This window comes from Fundulus heteroclitus, chromosome 23 (genome assembly GCF_011125445.2).
Source record: "Fundulus heteroclitus isolate FHET01 chromosome 23, MU-UCD_Fhet_4.1, whole genome shotgun sequence".
NCBI lineage: Eukaryota > Metazoa > Chordata > Actinopteri > Cyprinodontiformes > Fundulidae > Fundulus > Fundulus heteroclitus.
The window spans coordinates 15676059-15693710 of record NC_046383.1 but is presented as its reverse complement, the minus strand read 5'-3'; the positions used below and the strand labels follow the sequence as shown (position 1 = coordinate 15693710).

The following is a 17652-nucleotide window of genomic DNA, read 5'->3' as shown; positions in this document are numbered from 1 at the left end:
TCCATATGCTGTACAACCAGGCTTATAATGCCTGCATAATGGAAATGTGTAGAAAATTAAAGCCTGGAATCTGAACATTATTTTTCATTTTTTTTACCTGAAATATTATGAAGCTGTTAATTTATCCCAGGTTTCCCCAACTCTGCAGGAAAGGATCTCTTTGAGCAGAAAGTTTTAGATAAAAAAATCCTTTTGTTTTATTCTATTTATCACCATTTTTTCAGGGGTTACACGGCTTCAGCTCATTCAGTTCTTCCATCCATCATATCAGAGATGGGGTCAACAGGTCCAGGAGAGACACCCTGACAACATCCTCCAGCTCGTTCAGTTTCAGTTTTTCCATATGCTACCATTTCCACCTTTTCTCTGAGGACTGAAAAAACATCCAGCAGGTGGGATAAACATGAAGTAGGCTACACAGACATGAGACAAAAAGGGTTAGTTTCCATTCAGCCTTTTTTATTCAATACAAACATTAACTGCGTATTGATGCACGCCGACATCAGGCTCCGTCATCACAGTGTTTCATTCGCAGTTGGACCTTTCTGCAGCCAGTCGGTCCCAAACCATGGCAGGAAATAAAACGCAGCAGATACAGTGTTGAGTTTAGAGTCAGAGACCCAATCCACCCTCCAGACCACAGGGGGACTTAGACGAGGACGCTCGGTGAGAAGCCAATCACAGGACAGATCAACTGAAGAACCGGCCAATCCCAGCAGACGTTTAGAAAACAGGCGTTTAATCAGGATCCATTGTTTGGCTGTGAACCCCCCCACCACCGTAAACAACCAGCGACGGCAGCCGATTACTGAGGTGACTCGGTTCAGGTTTGATCAAGGGAGCAACCTCAGCTTTTCTGCTTAATCTAAAAACATAATCCACATTTTTATAGCTTTAAAAAGGAAACAAAACTGAAGAGATTCTTAACACAAAACAAGACATTTGACACAAGATGTGGAATCCCTTTCAGAGATCTGCTCCATGTTTTCTACATAAACCTGAAGACGAATGAGAATATCTACTGGTTAGAATTCAGGCTGACGCATCCAAATATTTTAACTTCAACAAAAACTGTTTAGAAAATGTCTAGAAGCTGTCCTCACCTAAGGTTTGAGCAAAGTCTAGAGTTTGCAAGGAAGCACTTAGTAAAAAAAAATAATGTAAAACAGAAGGAATCAGCTAAGATTTTGAAATCCAGTTCAACTGCACAGGAATAAAAAGACAAGCAACAGATCAGTTTGGTGAAGAAGTCCAAACGTTGCAGGTTAATCAGCCTCAGAGACGCTCTGGACCTCAGGTTTCACTTTTCCACTCATGTTTATTTTACTCTTGTTGCTCTGAAATGACATTTTCAGCTCAATGGACACGTTTATTCATCTGCTGCAGGTTGTATACTGACTACTGAGAGCTACTGCACAGAACCCCGCTTAAAAAGATCCCTTTAAGGGAACTAAAGCGAGTTGACGTGACGATGACAGACGAGGAGTTTCTTTATTCAGCGAGTTTCAGACAGATTAGAAATTTTTCTGATTTGGCTCTACTTTTATTTTAAGCGTTTTCCCAAGTTGTACAGCCATTGGATGAGAGAGAGAGAGGTCAAGTGTGACATCATGAATAAATTAAGTGGAAGCTCAGGACCAACCAAAGATGGACCAGCAGCAGCAGCTTTAAAGGCTTTTAGCGCCACCTCTGGTGGTTGGCAGGGACTGCAGGACAGTCTGACCTAATGGTGACAATGACCCGAGGGAAGAAGGTGTGGAAAGAGGCAGAAACAGGCAGCCTGCTGCTGCAGAGTCACATCCTGGTGTTCCCTGAGCTTCCCGACTCTCCGTCTGACCCACAGAGCGCACAAGATGTTTCAGGAGCAGGAACACTGAGAGGTTAACAGCCGGTTACCAACAGCACAAAAACAGACACATGGAAAAAAGTCGGAGTGTTCCCAGTTTAAAAATCCTCCAACCACTAAGTTCTGGGTTCATTAGGCAGCTAGCAGACTAACTCAGAAACTCTGGGACCTGTTAGTAGTTAGTTGGTTTAAGTTAATTATCTGTGGGCTGGTTAGCAGCCGGGTTGTCGTCCAGCAGGGCCGCCTTTCCCGTTAACTGATCAGGCTGCTGATTGGTGGAGCAGGAGGACCGTCGGCCCGCAGGTCGGAATGATGCAGGAAGTTTTAGTGAATCTCAGTTAATCTCTTAGAAAAAAAACAAACAAAAAGTCCTTTTCAGTCCCAAACCGCCTCATGATGGAATCACCGTCAAATTTCTGTCGGCTTCGCTGCTTTCACTGGATCCATTCAGGCGCCGCGGCCACAGAGCAGAAGAGGAGGAGGGGAGGAAGAACATGTGGGGGTGGGGGGGGGGGGGGGGGAGGACAGGGCTGGGGATTCAGAGATATCAGTCCTTTCTGACCTTCCTGCTCCTGGGAGATCTCCGCAGAATATCGTCCTCTTTCTGTGGAGCAGAATCACAGCAACATGAGAGTCACAGAAACACCAAACCGTTTAAGATCTTCATAAAAAGCATCTTCTGTCAAAATAACGTATAGGAAGAAAAAAAACCCTCATCTACTCACTGATCTACCCAGCAGAAACTGGAGCTAAAACGCATTACGTATCCACAGAGTCACTAAAATCTAACTCCAGATTAGAAGATACAGCTGCAGGTGTCCCAGAGGAGAGAGTAACCATCCTGTAGTTCCTGCAGTTTAATCCGCTCATCACCCGCTAACAGCGCCGGCTTGGTTCTGGTGGTCCAGCGGGTCAGATGAACTGCATCAGGCCCGCTGGACCTGACCAAAGGAACCAGAACGGGCTAGAGGCCGTCTGCAGTCCTGCAAACTGGGCTTTGTAGTTTTTCCACTGCTGAGAACCCCAGAAACCACAAAGGATATCCCACAGGAATATTTACAGACTACATGGAATTTAGGACCTTTTTAAAGCTGGAATGTAAAAAATTAGTGCTGCCAAACGATTACACATTTTAATCGTGACTAATCGCATTATGTTAATAGTTAACTCAAGATTAATCGCAAATTAATTGCATATTTTATATTTTTAGTTCTGAAAGTGTAAAATAATAATACTAATTTTACATTTCAATAAAGTCACGTTTTATTGTTCATTTTTTCACTCACATATAATCCTGAGCTTTCACTCCAACAACAATAGTTTGTATATTTTTGGATGCTGTTTATATCCACATTCATAGTTTTTTTTTTTTCCAAAGCCTGGAAAAGATTTTAAATTTCCAGGTCATTCCAGAGTCTGACACGTTGCTTTAAACCCTTGAAAGAGAACCGTTTAGCACAGCTTCATGTGCTGACGCTGTAACTCCAGGTACATCTGGCTATGATTCAACATTAGTTTGTCAATTACAGAGACAACTAATTAATAAGCATTACAGTATAGTTTAGGGGTTTCTGCAACGTTATCAGCGTGTAAAAATTAATCTTCAGAACCAATCTCTGGTCTACACCATGTAATCTACTTTCAGCAGGTATTACTGGTTATTGAAACCGGAAACTACAGAAAATACGGCAGAGCTGCTTCTTCTGTCTTTACTCAATCGGCTCCAATGTCAGTCTAGAGGAGAAATGACCTCACCAATATGGCGGCGACGCAGGATGCGCTGCAGCACGTGATGAGGTGGAGGGATACTTTAGCTGGTTATCCTCACTGTGTCTGTAGCGCTAGCAGGTCTCTTAATAAATCGTGTTTATCGTCTCTTATTTTAGAGCAAAATAACAGACTTCACTTTCAGAAAAAAGATTAAAAACAACCCACGGCTCACAGAATTTACAAACGACTTCAGCAAACAGGCCAAAGTTGCTAATAATGAGCGGCCTGAGCAACGGTGAGCGACTGTTTTGCTGCAGTCTGTAGCGTTTTTGGAACTACGGAAAGCGGCGAGGGTAAAAAAAACAATCCAGAGACGCTGCGGGGAAAAACATTCAGGAACGGTTTGTCTGTGTTTTGAGTTTAAACTTTGAGTTAAAACTGACAGCCATATTAAAAATATAAATACAGAGCAGCTGCTCACCTCATCTGTTGTGGCCTCCTTCTCTCCATCCTCTTCCTCAGCAGGAGCCTCCTCTTCATCACTTTTGTCCTCTGCGGCTGCAGGAAGAATGAACATAATGAGTCAAGAAAGCAGGAGCGGATCAGAACCAGTCGGCTCAGAGAGTTTACCCACCAGAACTGCTCTTGGCCTCTTCAGCCTTCTCCTCTCCCTCCTCTTCCTCCTCTTCCTCCACCACGTCAGGCTGAGCTTCGTCTGTCTTCTTGTATTCTGCAGCGCTCGCTGGACTCTTCTTCTTATCCTGCAGAAAAACGGGACGGTAAATTCCTTCAGCCGCGGTCTGAGGCGGAGCCGGCAAGGACGACACGCAGAAGCTTTCTCCCAGAACCAGAACCAGAACCACAGCAGAACTAACGCTACAGCAGCACAGCCACGCTACTCTAACGGCAGCAGGAGTCACCGGGTGGAGGCGCGCGGGTCGGTTCAGCTCCTCCTGTAAGCCGGTGAGACTCAGCGCCGCCTGAGCGGACCCCGACGCCGTCTGTGGACAGGCCGCCATGATTAATCAGTCCTGGACAACCATCGTGACAGAGCTGCAGGATGACGGCTGCCATGAGCTGCTTTACCAACGCTGCTTTTAGCCTCTGGCAGGAGCTAAAGCTTCAGAAACCGAAGCTGGTGACCGTTTATAAAGACGAGGCTGGAAGTGTTCCTGCATGTTGGCCCCAGCTGCGTCTGTCTGTGTGTGTGTGTGTGTGTGTGTGTGTGTGTGTGTGTGTCTGTGTGTGTGTCTGTGTGTGTGTGTGCGTCTGTGTCTGTCTGTGTGTGTGGTGCATACCTTGCCCGTGCAGCAGAAGACCACGATGAGGACGAGCGGCAGAGCCACGGTGAGGACGTAGACGATCCAGAGCCAGGGACGCTCCTCTGCAGCGTTCAGCATCTGAGCTGCCAGGCCCGGCTGCAGAGAGACACACATGGTTTCATTTCACACAAACGTTCCTCCTTCATGCAGCAGCAGCTAACGCTCTGAACGGCCCTGAAGCTCAGCAGCTATCAGCAGTTATCAGTTCAGCATTCTGCCCCAAACCGGCTGTTTCAGCAGGATTCTACGTGATAAACAGTCAAACATCACTGACGAAAGGCAACAGCAGCTTTGTTTACATGCAGATTAAAATGTTTTCAGGTTAAATAACCCGATCGTACAGTTTATATGGGAAACAATCCATCATTTGTATCTAGATGCACCGGGCTTTAATCAGAACAGAACCACTCTGACATGCTCAGTTATCAAAAACCACAGAAGAAGAAGTACTTCCGTCTTTGGTAAACTAGAAAAATAGCAAACAAAGCAGTTTTATACGAGTTAGTCTTCCCAGGCTGGACTTACACCAGCTGAAACGTTACTAAGATACAATTTTGATTTCTTTTAATGTTTCAAACAGAAACGTTTTATTTGGGCCCACATGACAGAAAGCCGTGACAGATTCTCCCACAGTGAGACATGGTGGTGGCAGCATCATGCTGCGGGCCGGGGAAGCCGCTCAGACTGGATGTTAAGACGGAGAGAAAAGCTTTCTACAGTTTTATAAAATGTTTTTTTACTTTTTAATGAATGTGTAGCTCTGCCTCCAATTGTTGGCAGCATTTCAAAAAGCCATAAAGCAGCAAAACTGCATTTCCCATTAAGTCTAAATAGCAAACAGAAATAAAAATGCATGCCATAATAGAGTTCAGGTTTTAGGAGGTTAAGCATTCGATTTCAATTTGACTATTTTTTAAATATTTGTTCACGTTTTACTTTTAGATGAGCAGAAAAGCTCCAGTTTTAACGGTAATAATTCTGGTCGGGTAAAGCAGCGGACAGCAGAGGCTGACCGTCGTTATTGTCGCACCGCCGCTGGAAGAAGTGGAGAAATAGAAAACCGATGATAATGAGGTTTGAGTCTAAACTAAAGAGGAAAAACCTGCAGCTTCTTGTTCTGCTGCAGAAACACTGATGGCTGCTGAGGAGGCGCTCTAACAGCAGCATCTATTTCTGCTTCCTCCTGAGGAACACCAACAGGAGGAATGAACTAAAAACTAAAAACACATGAACACTTAATGATGGCGGAGACATTTCCTCTCTGCAGTCCTTTAACTACCCAGCTACCCTCGTCGTTCTCGCCTTCAGCCATTTTCTTTCTTCTTCACCAGCGTTCCTGCTCAGACTGAATGCTGCATCCAGAATGTTCTGCTGCTGCTCCTGGACGTTTAATGGGTCAGCAGACGCTGTCCTGAGCCCACAGAACCTCTCATGGAGCGGCTTTTACACCTGGACTCACCTCAGCGGCGCCCTCCGCTGCCTTCTTCAGCCCCCAGCCGTCGGTGGCCCAGCGCTCGGCGGTGTTGCGGTCATTGGTGATGAAGAAGTTGTCGAAGAAGATGTCAGAGGTCATGGACCAGAGCTCCAGGCCCAGCGCGCTGAACGGCGTCATCTTAAACGGCTGCAGGTCCTCAAAGTAAGCCGGGTTGGCGATCTTCCTCGGCTTCCAGATGCCCTGAAACCCGCAGAGTCTCCGTCACCACGCTTCACAGAAACCCCACGCCGAGCCTCTCTGAGCTCACACTCACCTGGTAGTTAGGGTTGTCCACCATGGGGGGCTTCCACTTGCCCTTGTAGTTGGGATTGTCGATCATCGGCCGCTTCCAGGGGCCGCAGCCGGGGGCGGTCTCACAGGCGGGGTTGGGCACCTGGGGGGCCTCCCACTCTCCATCCATGTCCTCGTCCCTGCAGGAGACAGCCGGTCAGCGCAGCCGGACGGGAAGAGCCTGGAGGCAGCGCCACGCAGCGTCACGCCACGCCACGCCACGCCACGCCACGCCACGCAGCGCCACGGCGACTCACCAGTCATCGGGTTTGATGGCGTCCGGGTCGCCGATGTACTCCGGCTCATCGTCCAGCCAGCCGTCTGGTTTCACCGCGTCTTCATCGGGAACCTGAGCAGGAGCGTCCTCGTCCCTGCAGAGACACGCCGTCAGCTCCTGATTGGCTCACCGGTACCGCTCTGACCCGGTACCGCTGTGAGTCCGGTACCGCTCTGAAACTCATCCATAGGTTCTAAAGGCTTCAGCTGCCAGGATCCACTAAAATCATCAGTTTAGGCGATATGGTGTAAAAATTAAATAGTAGGGCTGAACAATTAATCGCATTTTCAATATAATCGTGATTTAAAAAAACACAATTTCCAAATCGCAGAGTCAGCAATTTTTGGCTATGTAACAATTAGGGAATTAGACGCGTCCATTAGGTGTTGGTAAAATGTTTAAAGTGGGTTTGCCTCCACATGGAAGGGAAGACAGTTGCAGCAGTGAGATAATCTAATTCTATTACTTGTTTTAGAGTTTATATAATCATACATAGCATTAAGTACAGGTCAATCAGTTTAATACATAGACTTGCTTGTTGGTTGCACTTTATGTTCAACAAGGATTGATGTCCAATTAAATTAAAAGCTGTTCTCTTTAATAATATTCTGATTAATAGAAACATTAAAAGTTCATATTTAAAATAGTTTACAAACATCTTTATTTAGAGGCCATTTTTGTTGCTTGTGGTTGATGCGGAGAAAAGTCAAAATTGCAATTTTGATTGAAATATATTGTAGAAAGAACGCAATCATTTCAGTTTAGATGCTGCGGGTCTTTTAGCGACTAATCCACATGGCGAGGAAACAAATTGATTTGTTGTTTGTATGTATTTTAAAACACATGATAAATTAAACTGGAAAAAAAAAATCGTATTAAATCACAATATTAAGAAAAAAAAAAAAAATCGCAATTAGATTATTTTACAAAATCGTTCAGCCCTATTAAATAGTTAATTAAGCCAAACCCGACTTATCGGTTCTCGCCCGGCGCTACTTGGAGCCTTCGGTTTATTTTCTAGGAAAAGTCTAATTATGCTGACGACACGCCGTTCTAACCAATATGTATAACTTTAGTTTTATTTCATTATGAATTTACAGAAGTTTGACCTAAAAACAAACCGCTGAAGCTTTGAGGAACTATTTTCTCACTGCTGGGATTGTTTGGTTGTTGAAACATTTAATAAAGGACCTCCACACTTAACCTAACCACCCTAACCACCCTAACCACCTTAACCACGTTAACCACGCTAACCAGAACCACTGACCAGTCTTCGGGCTTCACGGCGTCGGGGTCCTGGATCTTGGGCCTCTCGTCCCAGTCCTCCGGCTTGTGGTCGTCCGGGTCCTCGATCTCAGCGGGGGGGTTGACGGGCGGCGTCACGTCGGTCAGCAGGCTGCCGCTGTTCACCACCGTCTGATCCACCAGGACCTCAAAGCTGTTGTCGGCGTTGACCACTGGGGGGCGCCACAGCAGGGTGAGTGCGGGCGCGGCGGGGCGCGGCGGAGCGCGGCGGGGCTCAGGTGTGCGGCAGGTGTGCGGGTCTTACCCAGCGTGTACAGGTGCGTCTTCTTGTCGGTGAAGTAGGAGCGCAGGTCAGCGTCGGGCTTCTTGGCGTGCTTCTCCTCGTACTCGCCGGTTCTGGGGTTCTTGTGTCTGAAGATGAAGTGCAGCTTGTAATCCTCGCCACACTTGTCGGGTCCAAACATGATGGTGTACGGAGTCTTGTCCACGAACTGGTCCTGCAGCGGCACAGCGACAGAATCAGAACCGGTTCTGCTTGAAGCCTCCGGCTGCTCTTAGCGGGCGGTACCGACCAGGTCCAGGTCCGGAGTCTGGCTCAGCAGCTTGACGTAGGCGCCGCCGCAGTCGATGCCGGACTGGAAGTTCACCTCGTACCTGAAGGACGGAGCGGCAGAACCGGGTCAGGACGTCTTACCGAGCCGTGGTACCGCCAGGGTTCTGCCCCCCCCCCCCCCCCGGCCCACAGTGCTGGTTCTGTTCTTACTGGATGATGAGCGGCATGGCGTCAAAGGAGAACGGCCGCAGCAGCTGGGCGGAGACGGCGTGATGTTTGGCTCTGGACTTCAGAACCAGACCTTTGTCCCCCGGCAGCTTGCTGTCCTTCATCTCCTCCACGGCCCATTTACCTGTTCACACGACACCATCATCATCATCATCATCATCATCATGACATCATCATCATCATCACCACCACCACCACCACCATCATCACCATCATCATCACCACCACCACCATCATCATCACCACCACCACCATCATCATCACCACCACCACCATCATCATCACCACCACCACCATCATCATCACCACCACCACCATCATCACCACCATCATCATCCTCATCACCACCATCATCACAGTCATCATCATCACCACCACCACCACCATCATCATCACCATCATTACCATCATCATTACCATCATCATCATCATTACCATCATCATCATCATCATCACCATCATCACCACCATCATCACCACCACCATCACCACCACCACCACCATCATCATCATCACCATCATCATCATCATCATCATCATCATCACCATCACCATCATCATCACCATCATCATCACCATCATCATCACCATCATCATCATCACTATTATCATCACCATCATCATCATCATCACCACCACCACCACCACCATCATCACCATCATCATCACCACCATCATCACCATTACCATCATCATCATCACCACCATCATCATAATCATGACGTCAGCAACCAGAACCAGAACTGCTGCTTGAAACCGGATCCAACAGCCGAGACTCAAACGTTACACCAAAACATGCGATAAAGCAACATCAACATCGGACCAAAGCGGGTCAGAACAAAGCGGATCAGAACAAAGTGGATCAGAACAAAGCGGGTCAGAACAAAGCGGGTCAGAACAAAGTGGACCTACCGTCATACTTGGCGATCTCTTCGTCGGCTTCGTCCTTCTTCGCCTTGGACAGAACCCACCTGAAACCAACAAGCAATCAATGAGAGCTGCAGGGATTCGGGTCAGAACCGGTCAGGAGCAGAACCATTTTACATTCTGATCCATTTACTGAACTCTGTTACTAGTAGCCTAAAGACTCGGGTCTGTCCTGAACTGCAACAACAGAACCTTTCCCAGCAGAACCTGAACTCATCGGTACCGGTTCTGCCCTAAAGCCAAGTCAACAGTACCACTCATCCTTCAGAGTTCTGATCAGAACCTGGACCGGTTCTTGGTTCGGCTGGTTTTTCTCACCCGTCCAGGGTTCCGCGGTCGAAGGACTCGGCAAAGAAGTGTTCCCCCATCGGTTCTGGAGCTTTGTAGGTCACCTGAACACACACAGGTACGAGCCGCCGTTAGCGGACCAACAGAACCTAAGGCTGATCCAGAACCTTCAGCGCCGCTCGTTATCGGACCTTCTGATTGGACCCGTTAACGTGCAGCAGCTGCTTCAGCGGCTCCAAACCTCCTGAAATAGATTCAGGTGGACGTTCAGAACCGGCCAATCAGCAGCCGGCGGCTCACCTTCGGTGCAGCGGGCGTTGCGGAGGCGGGCGGGGCGTCGTCCTCTTCGTCTCCCTCTAGCTCCTCATCTTCCTCGGCTCCGGCGAGGCCCAGATCCAAGTCGTCCTCCACGTCCGCGTCTTCGTCCGGATCCTGAGCCTGAGAGACGGGCGCCATGGCGAGGAAGAGGAGGCCCGCCGCCAGGAGAGCGAACCACAGGACCTTCTGATGCATAATCTGCAGAGACGGGAGACGACAGTCAGCGCGGCGCCGTCAGCACGCCGCCGTCAGCACGCTGCCGTCAGCACGCCGCCTTCAGCACGCCGCCTTCAGCACGCCGCCTTCAGCACGCCGCCGTCAGCACGCCGCCGTCAGCACGCCGCCTTCAGCCAGTGTTGTAGTATTTGAGTCCGAGACTCGAACTCGAGTCCGAGTCATTAGCTAAATTTAGAGACTCGTGACTTGACTTGGACTTGAGCACTGATGACTCGAACTTGGACTCGGACTCCTACATTCAGATCATTCTGACTCGGAAATTGAGAAAAAGACTCGACTTTTTTATATCATTAGGCTATAATTTTAATATGTCATTAGAATATTATATGATGTATGATTTTATTATCTAAATGTCGTACCGCGCACGTGACGTCACCATCTCATGAGCAACGCCCCTTGCCGCTAAGGTAGGGCAAACAGTGTGAGAGCGCACGTAGCAGCCAGCCATTACGCATGCAACAGATACGATATGATCGACTTTTCCGCTGTTAAACTTTCACAAGAGGATGTCCAGGCGCCCATTTTACTGGTAGAACTGTGGAACAACATACCAACGTTCAGCTCAAACGATGGATTGAGTGTCGAGGGCTTAGAAAGACTGGAAAACGGGCCGAGTTGATAGAAAGGTAAGTCGTTGTTTTTCTCCTGCTCGGCGTTCATGGCGTCATCGGCCGTTTTTTTCTGTTTGTAGTCACCGTCCAGGAATCGGTATAAATCGTCCGGCCCGCCGAACAATTTAGTCCGGTCCGGTGGCCAAATGCATTATCATTATCCAACGGCTGTATCTCCTCGCTGCATCGACGATCTGCACCAGATTTGTTGTAAGTAATGGGGGAACGCTACCGAACGCGTTTGTGGGAATCGCCCGGTGGACGGGCGAGGAAAATGCGTGACAGCATCTGCGGTGGCGGGCGGCCACCGCAGATGCTGTCACGCATTTTCCTCACCGAGGCGGTGGCCAATGGGCCGGAGCGCGCTTGGCTGCGAGGGCCGATCGACGCCGCTTGCGGCTTTAACATCCTTCATATGCGGCCGATCAGCGTACCTCGAGTCGCTGTTGCGCGTTCCATAACAACAATGTTTAAAAACCACGGTTAGGAGACGTCTTAGACTTGGAAAAAGCAGTAGTTTTACCGAGTAAAACCAGGGTAACTACAGCGAAAGAGTTATTAGTGCAATGGAATGTTACTGATTCATGTCATACATCACGGCATGTTCCTACAACGAACTTTGATCAATAGTGACTCAACTCGGACTTTTCTTTTTAATGACTCGGACTTGAACACTGGAGACTTGAACACTGGAGACTTGGACTGGAGGCATAGTGACTTAACTACAACGCCGCCTTCAGCACGGCTCCTCTAACCCTAATGAGATTAAACCCTGCAGGATTACTGCAGCGTTGCTCTGCAGCTTCACCTCCATGTTTACGTTCATTAACAGGAACCACAGGGACGACTATCTGCACACGGCAGTCTGAGGCTGCAGCGCCTCAGAAAACACATCAACAACATTAATACTAATAATAGTAATGATATTAATAGTAATAATAAAACAATAATAATAATGCCAATAAATCAGCTGTTCACTACAGTCTCATGCTCTAAGGAAGGTTTCTGCTGATGGACTTTAATCTCTAACTGTTTATGTCACGCTGATGTTTGCGCTGGTTCTGATCCGGTCGTTATTTACACGCTTCCCACACGCTAAGGTGACCAGCACACGCCTGCGCTGTCGTGCACATCATGGTATCGTGTGAGAACCCGACACCGAGGATAAAGGAAGAACACGGACCTGCAGGAAGTCCCATGTCTGAACGCGGTTCTGACCCAACCAGATGGTCCATTTAAGAGCAGCTAGAAACCAATCTGGACTTTCTGACCCGATCCCACTTACTGGACCTCTATGGGTCCATTTTCACCGACCAGCACCAGAACCCAGTTAGTTCCCAGCAGCCAAACACTGAGAAGAATCTGAACCAGAACCACTGAGGATACTCAGCAGAACCAACAGGGATCAACACGTCTCTTCACTCCGTGAAGCCCAAAGATCCGGTTCCACAGACGGCAGGAAAGCCACCGGCTGGTTCTGAATAAGTGGACCTGCTGTTCTGGAGGAGTTCTTCAGCACCGTGGAGGGAGCCAGACGGTTTCCAGTCCACACGGTCAGTAGATCTGGTTCTGTTCGCAGAGCAGGTTGGACTCCTCCAGAACCGGCCTCTGGTTCTGCTGGTGGTCCACATGGAGAAGATCTCGATCTGCATTCCTGGATCGGACCTCAGCTTTGAGGTTTGCAGCTGATCCTGTGCAGGACCTAGAATCAGGTCCAGCTGATGGTTCTGGACCGGCCGCTCAGTGCAGACGGGGTTCTGCTGCTGCGGGCGGATCATTTTTGGTCAGGAGTGGAGTTCTGGTTCCGGACGGAGTAATGCAGCCATAGAGTCCGTCACTCTGATCCCACCGACCCGGCCCTGGGTTCTGGATCATGACCAGAGGAGCCAGAACCCAGATCCGCATCACCAGCAGCCGAGGTTCTGGTGAAGAACGGCGCCGTCACCGCGGACCTGCGCCGCCCTGAGCAGCCGGCCTCTGATTGGCTGACGGGGCGGAGCCTCGGCGCCTTAATCTGATCCCAGAGCCGCTCCTAAGCGGGTTTGCAGGGAGCTTTATCAGGGCTGACGATCAGCAGAACCAAACCCAGAACCCATTAATACACTGAGACACAGCGGCTGGTGCCGGTTCTGATCCAACCAGCTACAGCCTCACCACAAACAGAACCTCACAGAACCTCATTAAATTCTGCTGGAGCTTCCTGCAGACGTCACAGGCGGTTGGTGAGCGGCGGTTAACTTGTTACCCAGCAGGTCGGACCGGTTCTGGTTCAACAGAAATCAACAGAGAGGGCCAGAAAAACAGCTTCTTCTGCCCCTGGAACCTCCTCCTCCTCCTCCTCCTCCCCCCATCCCTCCCTCCCTCCATCCATCATCCATCTATCCGTCCACTAAAGCTGATTCTGTCCAGCTCTACGCTCCTTTAATCTGATATCTGTTCAGAAATGAGATCAGGAACCGTTCGGACTGAAATGACGAGCAGAACCGGCCCACTGGGCGGCTGATGGGACCACTCATTCCTGTAACGCTGCAAATAGGGAAATAAAAGTACAATTTTCTTCAAATGATGCATTTGTCCTTGATTTAAGCAGGTAAATAAACTGAAACAAGATGATTAGATATTCTGCACTTGAACTAAGATAATGGAGACGAGTTAATCTTATTAATCAGATAATCTTATTTAGCTGCTTAAATCAGACAAATACACTCATTTAAACAATATTTATTTACTTTTACCTCCCTATCTGTAGTGCTTAAACACACTAAGACATTTCTGTTGACCAGAGCAGGAACTAAACTGGTCACCTTCAGAATAAAAGCACAGCAAATGACGTCAGATTTATCTTCACAGCTGCAGACTGATGATGAGATGCTGAGACAAGAACAAGTTGGACATTAAACATCTTCACTGACAGAAACGACTAATTTGTGCTAATTAATGCCAACAGAAACAGCTGAATCTGTTAGATTTAGTGATTTTCCTGCATCAAAGACGCCAAGAAGAAAATTTAAACTTCAGCCCTCTGGTTTCTTAACAAGTTGAACTTGTTGTTTTAAGAACTTTTTGTTCTGCTGCTGATGAACTCTTTGTTTTTATTCCCAGAAATTTAAATTCAGCTCATATCAGCGTCTCTGGTCTCCTGCGGCGCACCGAGCCAAACGCAGCAGACCAGGAGCCTCCTCCTCATCTCTGCATGAACGTTGCTGCAGCAGCAGCTTGGAGCTCTGGAGCCTCCAGAGAGACGCTTCAGAACCAAAGCGGACCCGTCGGTCACCACCGCGCTCCACGGGCTGCAGGCAGACGCAGGTTTACACATCAACACGGCCAGGTTGTTCATTCACGCCTCACATCGTCTTCCTCGCTGCTCAGTGACCCGGAGACGGACCCAAAAGAATCCGGTCCGTTCAGACTCAGAACCAAAGGGAACCTTGTTCTTCTCTCCTCCAGAAAAAGTTCTAGTGGAGAACGCGACAGGCCGTCTGTTTTAGACTGAAACGTTTAAACAGTGAAGCGGCGACGGCCTCCTGTTCTGTCCGGCTCTTCATCAAACAGGAAGTCAGTTTAAGCTTCAGCTCAGAAACTTTATGTCGAATCAAAACCTAAAGTCTTGATCTGTGGGTCAGAACCGATTAAACAAACCCTCCAGAGGGGAAACCTACTGGGAGGGGATGAGAGTGGGCGGGTCTCTGCACTCTGGGCTCTGATTGGACAGAAAACAGGAAGTCCTCCAGCAGTGGGAGACACCCTGGCAGCAAGGAGACAGTTTCTCCATCCTAATGGAGGTGTTGCTGTTTCCAGCGGGTTTAGTTTATTTAACCGGGTCAGAACCATCATTAACATCTAATTTACAGAAAAATAACCTGAAAGTTAAACTGCGACTAAAGAAAACTGGAGAAGGAACCAAAATGAAAAATGGGTCAAGACCAACTTTCTATGACCCGTCCAAACTTTGAATAATGGTTCTGATGGAACGAAAGGCTGACATTGGTCCAAACAGGACCGGGTTTATTTCTGCTCACACCATTATAGTCTATGGGAGGATTTATTACAACTAAAAGTCAACAATGTGCTACATATTGCGCTGGTGATAAACCAGACCCAACAGAACCACGTTCCTTAATATAATGATCCGAGTACTGATCAAAAAAAAATCTAACAGTCCAACAATGAGCTTATGAATGCATTTCAGTAAAACTTGTGAATAATATTCCTAAACCACAGAAAAAGGTAGAACAGCTCCATCCAAACCCCTGAAAAACACTTCAGAGATTATTTAAGATTTTAAGACGCGTTGTTTTGAGGTTCCAGATTTTCTGATTTTAATGTAATTTTAAAAATAGAAACCTCTCTAATCTTTAAAAAATTAAATACTTTATCATACTGAAATTAGGATGTCAACAGTTTCGCAAGCTTGGCGTCCTATTATGTCTGACGCTGCAGTTTATGCTTCAAATGCTTGTTTGGTGAAAATATCCGGTTCTGGAGAAGATGACTGCTACAAGTCCATTTAGAGAAATTCTCCTCACCAAAAGAGCCAAAAACATCCACTTCTAATCAGTTTTATTTACAACACGTCATCTGAAGGTCTTTACAAAGTCTGTCCATCCAATGTTAAACTAATTCTGCTCCTCTGAGCGTTTTAAGGATAGTTTCTGTAACCTCATCATCCCTAGTTTCTAACCAACACTCTTACAATCGCTTATTTTTATCGTCTTTAACACCAAATGGTTCCTTTTTTGTTTGTTTTAGGCTCCTTTATATGTAGATTAATGTACAGAAAAATACATATTTTGAAGGAACTCCTTTTACTACAGAACTCCATATAAACTAATTCTGGCCTAAAACATCCCCGCTGGATGGTTTAACACCAGTTTTCAGGTTTACACCGACAGCCTCTCGGAGCCCTCATTCAGCCTGGAAGTGTCCAGAGAGCCGTGGACCTGTGGACGTTTTAAATCCTGCTGGCCGGAAAAGCTGCCATTTAAACAGATTAAACTGTCGCTGAAACATTCTGGTTTTATTTCTGGGCTAAAAGGCTCCCAGCGCAGCGGGCTAACAGGCTGTCCGGGTTCACCTGCGGTTAATTAGCCCCAGCTAGCCGCTCCGCTCCGACACATTTCCCCGCTCCATGTCTGACCGCCTCAGCCCGCCGTCAGCCGACCGTCTCCCGCCCCACAGCCCCGATAAAAGCGCCGCTGTCTCTAAACAGACACGTTTCTTTTTGCTTTGCTGTAAAAACCTTAATTTGTCGCTTTTCGTGCTCACCTCCAGCTCCGCGATGTGACCGCCTGGGAACTACTGAGGAGGGTCACGTGGGGGAATGACAGAGGAAACGCCGCCTTCCCTGGACGCTGATTGGCCAGCAGGACGCAGGGTGAGTCGTTTCCTGTCAAATAGCAGCTGCTTATTGGTTGACGGGAAATCTCTGTCGGACAGCCCGTCTTGGAGCTGAACCTCGTGGACGGCGATGATTGGCGCAGCTGTCACCGGAAACGTACGCTGATTGGCTGTAGTAAGTCTTTCGAAAGCAACAACATGGTTGGGTGAGGCCGAAACGGATTTTTTGGCAGAATACCAATAATCGAAAATCAATATCTTAGTTTATTTTTAATTACAGGTAGTTTTTAATTTATGAAGCCTATGCACTATACATAAAAAGAGGTTCATTTAATGGTCCGATTTGGTACTATCCAAATATGAAAAACGACCAAGAGATTAAATTGTTCTGTTAAATTTTATTTATATCCCGAAGGGAGAGATTTTGAGAGTTTTTTTCTTTTTTGTGATTAAAAACTGATTAAGAGAACTCGGAATTTATTTAAATTATTTTTTTCATATTTGAAATACTATGAACATCTCTGGCTCAGAGAAATTAATCTATATATATATATATATATATATATATATATATATATATATATATATATATATATATATATATATATATATATATATATATATATATATATATATATATATATTTGATTAGATTAGATTCTCATAAGCAGGCACAAGATCCATTTTCTGAAGCCTGGAGGAAGGAAAATACAAAACATGTTTCTGCTTTGGTTAACAATGGGAAGAAATCAGACTGGTGCGCATTTTATTTGAATTCATTAAAGAACTACTTAGAATAAGACATTAAAATAGATGCGGCTGCAGATTTTCCCCAGTTAGTGACTGTTCTGCCACCAAGCGACATCAGTTTGCTGTGAAGCTGATAAACCTGGAGATGGTCACAGATCAGCCAGTGACATGGCAGAAAGCAGCTGCTGTCATCCATTTCTGTCGATATTTACTCTCACTGTTCAGTCACATGCTGAAC

The 17652-nt window shown here is 47.1% G+C and overlaps 1 protein-coding gene across 1 annotated transcript; it reads right to left on the bottom strand.

Moving 5' to 3' along the window:
• Positions 1-438: 438 nt before the first annotated feature.
• Positions 439-16712, bottom strand: canx (calnexin). The gene is made up of 16 exons (XM_036127305.1): positions 16593-16712; positions 10462-10677; positions 10192-10265; positions 9859-9917; positions 8929-9070; positions 8738-8819; positions 8470-8662; positions 8188-8377; positions 6901-7014; positions 6627-6783; positions 6338-6553; positions 4855-4974; positions 4191-4317; positions 4038-4114; positions 2409-2450; positions 439-2191 (listed from the first exon to the last, which is right to left on the bottom strand). Exons 2-16 carry the CDS (start codon positions 10672-10674, stop codon positions 2171-2173), a joined length of 1827 nt encoding a protein of 608 aa, XP_035983198.1. The 5' UTR covers positions 10675-10677; positions 16593-16712; the 3' UTR covers positions 439-2170.
• Positions 16713-17652: the final 940 nt, after the last annotated feature.